Source organism: Grus americana, chromosome 2 (genome assembly GCF_028858705.1).
Source record: "Grus americana isolate bGruAme1 chromosome 2, bGruAme1.mat, whole genome shotgun sequence".
Classification (NCBI taxonomy): domain Eukaryota; kingdom Metazoa; phylum Chordata; class Aves; order Gruiformes; family Gruidae; genus Grus; species Grus americana.
This window is the reverse complement of record NC_072853.1, coordinates 116,851,771-116,864,086: the sequence shown is the minus strand read 5'-3', so window position 1 is coordinate 116,864,086 and position 12,316 is coordinate 116,851,771. Positions and strand designations below refer to the sequence as shown.

The following is a 12,316-nucleotide window of genomic DNA, read 5'->3' as shown; positions in this document are numbered from 1 at the left end:
CCATTTTCCTTGGCAGTTTGCTGTGCATGAGGTGACAGAGATGCTGGCACCTGGAAGCCGTAATTCCTGGGCCTTTAGTCTCCAGAGCAGCCAGCAAAGAAGCTGAACTGGAGCCAAGGCTGCCAAACTCCCACTTTCCCCCATAGAGGGAAGCTTGGTGCCCTAACTGTAGCCCTTTCTCATTCTCTGCCTTACTGGGAATGACCAAACCCATGGCTCCCTGGGATATTCCTCTTTCAGGCAGGGTTTTTCTCTCCTTTTCCTTTCTTTGAGGTGAACAAAAACTTCAATTCCTTGGAATTTCCCAAAGGACAAATATACAGGGACCAAGCCTATGGGATTGTTGTTGGCCTTCATGAAATTCAGGAACATCATATAAGATCTGTGCAAGCCCTTTTTTTCAGTGATACATTTTATTTCCACAACCTCAGCTGCATGACTTGGCATGTTCTGTCAGTAATTTATAACACTGTGAGGAGATAATGCCAGGTTTGTGTGGGCAGAGGTAAATTTGTTGCTGTGATGAGGGACATCACTCTTAATAAGGTGTGGCTGAGAAACATGCCTAAAACACAGAAGGGCTATGTGAGCCATGAGACCTTTGTTTGCTGAATGCAACCAGCACTATTAGTATCTGCAGCTTCTGTGGGGATTTAACACAGAGTTGTCTCCTGTGGCCTGGCAATACAGCAAGTTGAACCTAATAACTAAACTCAAGGAAACCAAGAGCATTTCCCATGAGAAGCCTGATCTCTGATCATCCAAGATTATCCCTTAACATTGCAAGTTTTATGAATCAGACTCTGCTCTTAATCACACAAGTTCAAAAATGAAATAACCCTTACTGAAATCCAAAGACCTACGTCTGTTTCAGACCAGGAGATCGGGGTAGAAATCTAGAGCAATGTATATGCTGCAATCCCAGCAGTCAATTCTTCCATTTTAAAACTTAGCGTAGCAAATTTAAGCGGCCATGCTCTTGTGGCTGCTGGCAGTGTAGGGACTGTCGTCAGCTGAGAGTCAGCAAAGGCAATCAGGTTTATGGGGCTCAGGAAGCCAAGAGGCAAAAAGAACAGGACGTATAATACAGATCAAAGTAGTTCTGAGTCAGAACTCTCCTCTGTAACCGGGTCCTTTTTCCACAGAGTTATTATATCCGTATCAGGTAGCTTACAGTCTGTGAAATCCTTCTAACGGTGCTTGTAGTCATGTGTGCAGTAACCATGATGTCACAATATCTTTACATGCTCACTGCTGGCCAGTGGAAGTTCATTATTTATTCAAATTGAATGGGTTTTCCCATAGGAACCCAGGTCCAGGTGACTTTCAGGGAAGGTCAGTGCTTAATGAATTCACTTTGGCACCTTTGAAATTCCAGCTTCGATGCTGAGGGGAAAAAACATTATAGTTTTTTTTCTTTCACAAGCAAGATTCATTTGGGTCTTTATGACTAAGTAACCCAGATAGTTCAGTTTGAGACTGCTGATTCTGGTTCAGGTAGAGACAACATGACAGAAATCTCTTGAGAATGAATAATTTAATAGATTTCCAGCAGTGAAAAGACCATAAGCATATACCAGGAGATTAACTGTCCTGGCAAGATTTTTGACACAGAGAATCAAACCTTGCAGAACTTTGCAAGTTTAATCTGTACAAACTAAAGAAACTCTGGATCTTCATGAATATTTTGTTGCAAGTGTAATATTATGGGTTATACTGATTTTAGTCCTCACCATTGCCTAGCTCAAATGCTAAAGTTATCCATGACCCAGTGAGCTGCAGTCAGCGCTGAGGGGGGTGAGTTTGTTTTGACTGAAGCATCTGTGTTGGGGTTCTTGCTGTGCCAGTCTGCGCAATGGTCTGGTACTGCTGCAGCTTCAGCCGGGCACGAGAGTATCATAACCTGGACAACGCTCTCAGTCATATGCTCTGATTTGGCTGGTCCTGTGTGGAGCCAGGAGTTGAAATTGATGATCCTAATGGGTCCCTTCCAACTTAGGATATCCTATGATCCTGTGAACCTATTTTTGCACTTGTTTTGGGGAATAAGAGGTAGGAAACAGACACAGACCTGAATGTATTAATGCCTCTCTCATGCAGCATTAATATATGTTTCTTTGTATTCCAGGAGGTGCTAGAGCTTGCTTTCTCTATATTGTATGACTCAAGTGGCCAGTTGAATTTCATTGCTCCAGACAAGCATGAGGTAAGTCAAGTTCAGAGTACAGAAACTTCTTTGGAGCCCTCTTAGTTGCTTTATGGCAGCAGCCAGCTTTGTAAGAACTTAAGAGTGGTCATCCTGATACAGAGTGCAGGTCCATCTAAAGCTGTGTCATGTCTCACAACAAAAGCAGAGGGATTAGTATGGGAGCAAGACCTTCTGCAATTTCGATGCATATCCTGAGCCGCAGAAGGAACATGTTTTGTATTTGTACATCATAGAGCACATGGGGGCCCAAGTTCAAGATCAGTGTTTCTAAGCCCTACTGAAATATGAACCATCAGCAAGAAAAAGAAAAGATCTTGGGCAGACGTCACAGTTTCCACAGACCTTGTTCACCATTTCCTGGTCTAGTACAGATTTCTCCTGGTCTGGTCTACCATGGATGATTTTTGCTGTGTGTTCACTTTAGTAAACTTCAGTTAACCTTAATAAACAAAGATTTGTACAGCCAACCTCTTAAAGAATCACTGCCATCCTCAGGTCATCTTGACGATGCCAACATAATGAGGGGAGGTCATACCGTTGTCAGGTCTCAATTTCAGCCAAAGACTTGTGTTCTCAAGAGTAGCATATGCACTTATTCATAGTGTCACATTGCTTAAGCCCATTCATGACAGGTGATCATAGAAGGTCCTCCCTATGGCATCTCCATAGGGGGTTTTGCAATGGGTCTCACTTATATGAAAACGGTGTAAACACCAATAGCAGAAAAGAATGACACCCTCCTCCCTGCTTCCTTGTCTTACTTGAAAACACAAGGAGATAGCCAATGTCATTGCCTTTTGGAAGGTGATGGAACTAATTTAACTAATTACATGGAAGCATTGGATGGCTTTCTCTCAAAGAACTTCCAAGTAAAGATTTAGCAGAATGCACTATATTAAAGAATAAAGAAGGAATAAAGTTTTTCTTTCTTATTTCTAAAGCAACAAGAGTTGGTGTTCCCTTTGCACGCTTATTTTGTGGTATCACATTTGGTCTCAGTTCAGGACACTGTGTTAAGATGATGAAAGACAGAAGATTGCATTAAGCTGCATTATACTGTAGTGTTATAAAAGTGCGTGAAATTGCATTACAAGTGAAGTGTATTTAGTTACAGCTTCAACATTTGCAATTCTGGATTAAAACCTTCAAATAAGTGTTCATTTTAGGAGAGGAAATTAAGTTATGCTCATTTGGGTTTTCCTGGGGATTAATATTTGAGTGTCATTTTCAAGTACGTTCATTCCAGAGAAATACTTGCCGGTCAGTTTTGATCTAAGAGAAAGCAGCAATAGGATCCCAGGCATAATGTGCCATTAGAGCTGTAGGTCTAAGCAAAGCATGATTGTCTTCATCCTCTGAACTGAACATGTGTTAGATGCTTTCTGATATAAATTCTCCAGAAACTGAATTCTAGTCTGTTTCAGCTCATAAGAGCAAATGGTCATGAAAATCAAGAAATTTTTCAGCCACTTGCATCTCAAATACAGCCTATGGCTGCAAGTGTATTTTAATGGTCTAAATGTTCAAAAACTGCTACTGTACCCCACTGACGGGCAGTGGCACTGTGAGATGCACTAACCCAATTGCTCATGAATGGTGTTAACACACCTATTATCTTCATTTCTCTTCATGATCTTGTGCAGCTTCTTTGAAACAAAATTAATATGTTCCAAAAAAACGGCCAGAGGCAGCAGTCTCTGCTGCTACTTGGCAGTTCCCGAGTGAATCTTTTCAAAAGGGCATCTCTCTCCCTCCGTACTTTTCCATGGCCTACAGAAGAATGAGTCGTAATTAAAGCAAAAAGTGGAAATGTTCAGAGGAAGCACCCACAAGGAAAAGTAAGTAGCTTGTTAGGAAGCCCATGACTCTGCATCAAAGTAACCGGGGTGCTTGTCAATAGAAGTGCTCGTTTAGCAGCGTTGTCAGCTTGGGAGATTTGGTGGGTGACTTCTCAAGATTTAGAAAGCATTGTGTGAAGCGCCAGGAATTATGTTAGTACATGACAATTTCAGGTCAGACTTACAGGGTTTTTTCAAGCACTTCTACAGTCTTTGTGATTGTAGAGCAAGGTCTGAATGTGGGAATTGGGTGTGTCCTAAAAACAAAAATTGAGCAAGGGATTCAGGTTGTAAGGCACCTTGGGGGACTCCCCAGTCTGAACTCTTGCTCAAAGCAGGTCAGCAATGAGCTCAGACCAGGCTGCTCAGGGCTGCATCCCGATGGATGAAGCCTACGCAATCTTTCTGGCTGTCTGGTTCCATTGACTTGACTTCCAAGGTACTTCTTTAATAAAATCTCATTACCGAACCAATATCATTGAGATTTGGACCTCATTCTTACACACTTAAGTTTGGCAATACCCTTAGCCATCTGTTGGAGCTTACTGCTAGCCAGAGGATTCAGCACTGTGAGATCACTCCATCGTATTTGTTTTTTCATTTAAATACTAATAGCTGGTTTCAACTACATAGCAAAAAGGTGGATTAATCTTATCCTTGATTTTTGACAGAGAAACTGATGAGGGAGGCTATAATTAGGTTTCACTGGAGTTTTATGAAAATGAATCTGTAGTAAATTAATTTTTCAGTGGCTCTTAGTCTGTTTTGCATATTAAAAAGAAAAAAGCTTCTGAATGAATGCCTCTGTTTTTCCACCATCTCATTAGGATTTCTCTCTGCTCAAAATGTACAGGAGTTTAATTAGATGCACTTGCCAATATGGAGATTAGAGAGGAAGCCCCTTTTCCAGGCCATTGCACTCATCTGAATTATGGCCAGAATTTGGTTTCTGTGGGCCCTGAATGAGTTATATGTGGAAGAGGAGAGAAATGCAGTTCTGCTTTCTGGCTCACTGGGATTCCTCCCTAGAGAAAGCGCTGGCCGTACTCACTGAGCAGGTGATGGACGATTTACGTCAGGGGCTGCATCTGTTGAATGGATGCTCTGCGCTTCTGTAACCTGAGCAGAGCCTTTTGCCTTTCTGTTCCTTTCCTCAAAGTGAATTCTGGGAAAACTTTCCCAAAGAAAGCTTTCAAGTAGATCATAAAAAATGATAGTCTGTTCAAAAATAATTACATTTCTAGGATAGCTTCTTTCCTTTCCTGATGTTCTGCGTACACTCCACAAAAATTGCATGCTTTAAAAGTTGTTGGTGACACACTTTGAGAGCCTAGAATAGGCAGGCTAAGTTGTTTCTTTAGTACTTGTTAGCAGGACAGCCTGAACCCTAAAGTCACTTCTATATAGCTAATCTCATATTAAAGCTGTGGCTTGGCTTACCAACACCCTGGGTGAAATCCTAGCTCTGCTACTGTTTTGTTACTGACTTAAATGGGTCGGATTTCACTTTGGATGCTGAAGTGTGTTAACCATCCTATTTTAAAAATATGCCCTTTTTCTGGATGAAGACATACCCCAAGAGGGGGTTTTCTCTCTCTTCCTTAAAAATAATCCTAATTTCTGCTGTAGGATGAAGTCAACCATGGCTATCTTTAAACTTGGCAGTATCATGTAGCAAATGGTCAGCTAAATTTAAAATCCATTTTTTGGCATGAAATCTAGCAGAAGTATTTGTAAGATAAAAATGCAGTTACGGTTGATTTAATTTTCTCCTGCAAACTAGGACACAAGTTCATGCTTGAAATCTTTATTTTTAGATGATAGCATTTGAGTACTTCTGTTCATAGTTGAATAAATGGCTTGTAGCAATAAATGGAAGTAACTTATTTGATAGAGGTTGACTCTAGATCACCAATCTCCCTTGGGTTTGTTCCTTATTTAAAATGGTTATTCAGCCCGTGTTTATCTCAAGCTGTCAGCTGTTGGGAAAGATGGCATCTCCTATTAGGAAAAAGCTAACAATAAGGAAGGGGGTTTAGACGCCAGTTCACCATTTGTGGTATTTAGAATTACACCAGGTAGCTTGGCATTTAATTTTCTTGAAAGACACAGCATTGATTGACTCTATAGTTTTCACAATACGTTATTTCATGTAAAATAGTGGTAAAATAGGCATAGATAGGTACATGGGAGCCTGTCTTTGTGTAGGTCAATTGATACCACGTAATCTATAGGAAAGCAAACCACAATAAAACTAGATAGTTGACTCTTACACGAAGAATCAAAAAGGATTTTGGGTGGGATTCAGTTTGCCTAACGTAGGTATCTTGGAATTAAAAGTTTGGTGTGAGATAATCAGGCTCTTTCTGTAAGTATTGGGGAAAGAGAAAGGGGAAGGAGGAGATATCTCTGGAGGTTCATTGTCCTAAGTTAGGTATTGTTCTTTCTCCCATAACTATTGGAGAATATTCAACCAGAAGTTTGGAGGAGATACCTAACTATCAAATAACTACATGTTGTACTTTCTTCCCATTTTCAGGGAATTGTTTGCCCATTTTCTGAGCTGTTCAGTGGAACATGCCTTCTTCATGATACAAGCTAATAAAATGAATCAACCTCATTTTAGGTCTCTTTGTAAGTCCCTGTGGGAACAGTAACTGTAGAGGACCAGGACAGACAAGCAGTTTGTATATGGAAAGTCTATTAATAATAGTTTTTATCTTTTCCCTGTGCAGTATTGTGTATGGACCGATGGGCTGAATGCCCTCCTTGGGAAGGATATGTTGAGTGATCTAACGCGGAACGACTTAGACACACTGCTCAGCATGGAGATAAAGCTACGCCTCCTTGACTTGGAAAACATACAGATCCCAGATGCTCCCCCACCTATCCCAAAGGAGCCCAGCAACTACGACTTTGTTTATGACTGTAACTGAGGCTGCCACTGAAACTTGCTTCAAAACTGGAAATATTATAACTGGAGAGATATTAAAAAAAAAGAAGAGTGTGAGGAAAAAAGAAACCTACTTGTGCACCTTGGATTTTGGCTTTGGGGAGGGGTGTAGAAACACTTGCATTCCTTCCCGTTCCCTGCATCCCTTCCTTCCCCATTCCCATCTTCCCCATTGCTCATCCAAATCCACATTGCTTTAATTAACTTGTAATTGCAGGCCATTGGCCTTGCTTAAGGCAAAGACTGCCACTAAGCAGCACCCTCCCGAGGACTTTTTTTACATTTTTAATACCGGAATAGACATTCTTAACTAAAGGACGATGTTATCAAACTGCATGCCTGTGAAACCCACTTGGCAGGGCAGAGGCTTTAACTGGAAGGAGGAGGGAGGTAGGGAGCAGAAGCAGCTACTGTAAGCAGAAGATTTCCCCAGACACTCCCAAGAGTCTGCTCACAACTGAATCCAATGCAATGATGAAAATCGTTAACTGCTTCCCAGTGCTTGCACCATTCATCACTGTCATTATTCTTTCCACTGCATCTCGACTCTTGCCACCAGCCTTCACCCAACTGATCGGCTCCCAGAATGGAAAGTCTGCAGGTTTTTGCTGTACCATACGCTGCAACGCTGCAACAGCTTTTAACTTCTTTTCCTCCCAGCTCTTAAATAGCCCTACACTAGCAGATCACTCACACAAACTGTGTATGAAGCCACTAGTGTGTCCCATCCCTATAGTGTTCCCTAAACCTCAGTTGCCTCTAAAATTGGCTTGTTGCTACTCAAAGTGATTTTTATTTTCTTGGTCCAAAGTTCAACAGTAATTTCCACAAATTAATTACAACTGCCAAACATCCAGGTTTACATTGTTGTCATTGCTACAGTGTTAAGAATTTGCAAGGGATTTTTTTTGTACGGGTTCTAATTTTTTTATTTTATTTTGCCAAACAAATATATTTAATGAAAACTAATTTCATTCTGAGTACTTTTGGGGGGACAATATTTTTACTTAATTTCCATTTGGAACATTTGCCCTGAAGGGAAAAAATAATATATCCCTTCAACTTCACTGTTGAATAAAAATCTGAGTTGTGATGATTTTTGGAACTTTGTTTTTCTTCTGAAGTTGTCTTTTATTCTTTATGCTTCCTAGCAATTCTGAAGTGTGTGGTGCAAAGAGAAGAGGGAAGGGTGGAACAACCTTTCTTATCTGCATCTGATTTAATTTACTTGTAATTTGTTTGTGGTGACAAGGATGAGATGCATCCAGAGGTCTCCATTGCCATGGGTACACGAGCCTTCCTGTGAGAAGGATCCTTTGTGAAATCCAAAATCACAGCATACTGATGTGCTCATGGTCAACGTAATGCTGCTGCCTTTACCGTGTTTGCTGGAGTAACTGTCTTCCTGTAGCTCCATTTCCTCCATTGAGAGTGTTTCTGGCTGCAGCAGATTGGTACTGGGGAAGTTTGGGCTTTGCAGGATGGATTCCCTCCCTCCTCTTGTTCTTCTAGGGATTTCACGAAGTTTAATATCTCTTACTCCAAAAGTGCTGGGTCTAGATCTAGAGGGACCTGCCAGCCCTTTCCCTCCCACCGCAGAGGCTGAAGACAGATGTTTATTTATGTGAGTTCCTCTCACGCTCAGACCCAGCTGAAAAAGACTGTGAAGGGGTTTTATCAGAGCTTATGCTAGTGAGAGGTGGTTCCCAGTTTAGACAGATGCAGAAGACCTCAACTGAGGTGACCTTTGCTCCATCCAGCTGGCTCTGGGACAAACGTCCTGACTGACCTCACGCCAGGTGAGGAGAGAAATGGTGTCCTGCAGGTGCGATGAAAAGGAGGATGAGGAGAAGGTTGTATGAATTCAAGCATGAAGGTCCTAAGGAAGGTGCCTTCCTGAAGCTGTGTTTGCAGTATTTTATGAATGGCTTGATCTAATGGGAGATGTAAGCTGGTTTAGGTGGTAATGGATGGTAAAGTAAGGGAAAAAGAGACTGTGAGTTAAACACTGGAGTAGGGAGTTGCAGTGGACTGTGGCCCGAGGGAAAATTCAGTCTGAATGAGAACAGGGGTGTGCAACGTGAGATGTGGGAGTTTGAGATGTTTTATTCTCCGGAGCCTTGTCAGGCTATAGCAAAGGTAGTCAGGGGTCAGGAATGAGTGGAAACAAAGGTGCTGCCTGCCACAGGGGATTTTGGAGGGGTCCTGGGGGTGGGGGATGGAGGTAGAAACACGTTTCTTTACAAGACGCTGATGCTGCCTCTTGTCTGCGTGAAGACAAGACTCGGAGCAGAGCAGAGAATCTGAGCTGTTTTATTAATCTTCCTGACCCAGCTGGATGGCTTGGCTGTGCATAACCTTTGCTTTTTATTTACAGACTGCAGAGCTGGTGCTTCAGATGGGTATTGCTCGTTGTCTAAAAGAAACACCTTTCACTCCTAAGTGATAAGAGCCAAACGCTGCCGGCTCAGTGGCAATCCAATGCCGTGATCTTAGCAGGTAGGCGTCTGTCTGCGTGACAGTCAGAAAGGAGCAAACAAAAACCCTCCTCCTCCGGGGGACAACTTGAGCAGGAGGGAGAGGTTAGGCTTGCCTCCTCCACTAAGGTGAGTGCCCCAAATTGCACACCAAGAGCCCTGGGGAAAGTGGTGGGAGAAGAGCTGGCATGCCAGCCCTGTTATTACCAACACCTCGTGCCTATCTGCGTGACACCAAGGCACATTGATGCCGCGCGGGCAGCATGACGTACTGGCGGCTGGCTCTCTCCTTGCACCCCTTGGCCCTCGTGCAAGCTGGCAACACAGCCCAGTGGGCTCTCTCATGCCCTGGGACTCTGCAGGGCGGACGCAGCCTGACCCGGGGGGGGAGTCCAGGTCCGGGGCCAGATGGATGCCGTGGCACTGCCGTGCGGCTCTAGCTCACGGCCTCCTGCAGCCCTGCATTACAGGAGCCCCATCGCCTCACGTGGGACAGCTTTTTGTATGGGTTATGCATCATGTGGGATGGTCACATGAGCAGGCATGCTAAATTTGTCTTCCCCACCCCCACATGTCCCACCCTGCCATAAGAAAGAAGAGGCTCCAGAGATGCGTTGGCGTAATAGCCCATGCTGCTATTTTAAAAGCGCTCCCACAGCAATGCTAAGGGCCGTGGTGCAAACAAGAATCCTGCCTTCAGTTTCTAGAGCTGTCATACAGGCTCACTTCACCATTATGAAATTAAAAAAAAAAAAATTTAATGATGAACAAGTATCCCGCTGCTTCCCATTCATTTAAAAAAAAAAAAAGAGAATGAAAATGGCAAATTCATTTGCTCATGCTGTTGTGTGTTCCGGAAAAGCTTTTAAGGCTTCACATTCAAGGAGCTGCAGCAGGAAAAAAAATTGCTATTGAAGTTTCTTGTATAATTTCAAAACATTAAGTGGGTAATTGCTTGTAAAAGCCATGAAGGGGAGAGAGAACAAAAAAAAAATAATCAGTCTAATTTTAGCTCCTGTTTTTGAAATGACTTTGCTTTTGCAAGTGAATATATTCTTTTACCAGAAAACTTGAATCAAGAAAAACATCTATCTTCTTAAGTCAACTGCTTGCCCTGCTTGTAAAGACAAGAAGAGCAGCAGTGCTAAGAAATCCTGCACAAAAGCAAGCTACGTGTCAGAGAAAGAGCTTGCACTCTCTGGGCTTTCATTACCGCTTTTCAGAAGCAATTCCTTTTTCAGTATGGAGAACTCTTTTATTAAACCTTACAACTTGCAGGGAAAAATAAAATTCTTTTGCAAAGAGGCAGGTAGATGATGACTATCTTTTGGGTTGCAAAATGACCATGCAGGACCCTGATTGCTTTATTTGTGAAATCCTCTCGTGTCTTCATGCCCTGCCCAAGATTGCATTTTGCTTGTCCAGGGTGCGTGTTACCGTTTCTCTCCCCTCCTGGCAGGGGAAGACCGAGGGAGAGGGGCATGGGCCTGAAACGCCCCTGAACGCCAGTCTGCTTTTTGGTTGTTTGTCATTGCATTGGACTGCAGTGATCAGAGGTGGCTCTGATGCATCCAGCGCTGCGGTGGTGCAAGCTGTTAATCCTGAGCAATAACCAGCGATGGAAGATGTTGGGAGTAGGAGGACGCACTCGTACTGCCATATTTCCCCTTTCTCTCTTTTGTTGCTGCTGCTGCACTGACAAGTAAATGCCATATGCGTCACTGTCATGTGAAAGTTGTTCATCTAAGGAACATAATAAGATGAATGTAAGATTTTAATCCTTCTTGTTTCATTCTTCTTGAGGTTTAAAAAAAAAAAAAAATCTAGCCCTTAAATCTACCCCTTATTGACCTCGGGATATCTTAGCTGTCAGAAGCAAGCCTGAAATACTAAGCATCTGACATAAGAAAAGAGCCCTTCCCCTTAGAGCAGCATCAAGGAGCTGGAAGTGAAACGGATTTCCCTTCAGACACAGTCCCACAACCTCTGCGTGCTGCTGAGGGTAAAATCCCTGCAAACTCTGAAGATATTCGTAGGACAGAGTTTTTGTCACCACTGGCTGAGCTGTCATCGCTTTCCCCGGAGCTTGCTAAATCAGGACAAGACTCGCTCGGTGCTCCCTCCCTCACTAGATGATAATTATATTTGAATATTAAACATCCACATGGCTTACACAAGTTCCCTGATTAACAAAGCACTTACCCATGCAGCAAAAGAGACTTGATTTCAGTTTGATAAACAGGCACGTAAATTTAAGTGGGTGCTTGTGGACCTTACTGGATCAGCACCTGTGTGAGCTGAAAGGCAATTTTAACTGTTACTGAGTTTTCACTACATGTTTGGAGGTGATGCAAGTAATGACTTTTCTGTCTCAGGTGTAATTGGATTGGGTACCACTGGTACCTCAGGAGGGCAAAGAAGATGTCGCCTGGTTATTCAATGTCACTCCAGCTGCTTCACGCATCTCTGGGACTTATGCAGGGGTAAAAGCATTGAAAAGGAAACCTCTTCCTGTATTAAGTCAGGCTGAAACTTGAGAGGAGAGTGGCATCAAAAGCACGAGTTTGTTGGGGCACAACCAGGTGTAAAAGGGATGTTGGAAGAGCCATGAATTTTTATATAGCAAGGTGATTTCAAAGTGCTGATTCAGGGAGTGCTGTCCTGCAGCAGCCTCATGAGGGCAAGGTTAAAAAGAACTGGAGACAGTTTCAAACTAATTTAGTAGCATATATTTACATTGTATTTTCACTTCTGCCTGGGAGGCTGTGAAGGTCTCTGAAGAGCAGAGCTGGTCTGGTGATGCTTAGCTTGCGGGGACACACGTAGGGCAAAGGAAGCA

General features: G+C 42.9%; 1 protein-coding gene across 8 annotated transcripts in view; it reads left to right on the top strand.

Annotated features, from left to right (window-relative positions):
• ELMO1 (engulfment and cell motility 1) overlaps positions 1-8,096 on the top strand; it is a 310,115-nt gene extending 302,019 nt beyond the window's left edge. For all 8 annotated transcript variants that reach the window (XM_054817203.1, XM_054817196.1, XM_054817197.1 and 5 more), the window contains 2 exons: positions 2,129-2,206; positions 6,783-8,096. In XM_054817203.1, the coding sequence (XP_054673178.1) occupies positions 2,129-2,206; positions 6,783-6,983 (279 nt within the window). In that variant the 3' untranslated portion in view covers positions 6,984-8,096. The remainder of the gene's footprint in view (positions 1-2,128; positions 2,207-6,782) is intronic.
• The last annotated feature ends 4,220 nt before the right edge of the window (positions 8,097-12,316 follow it).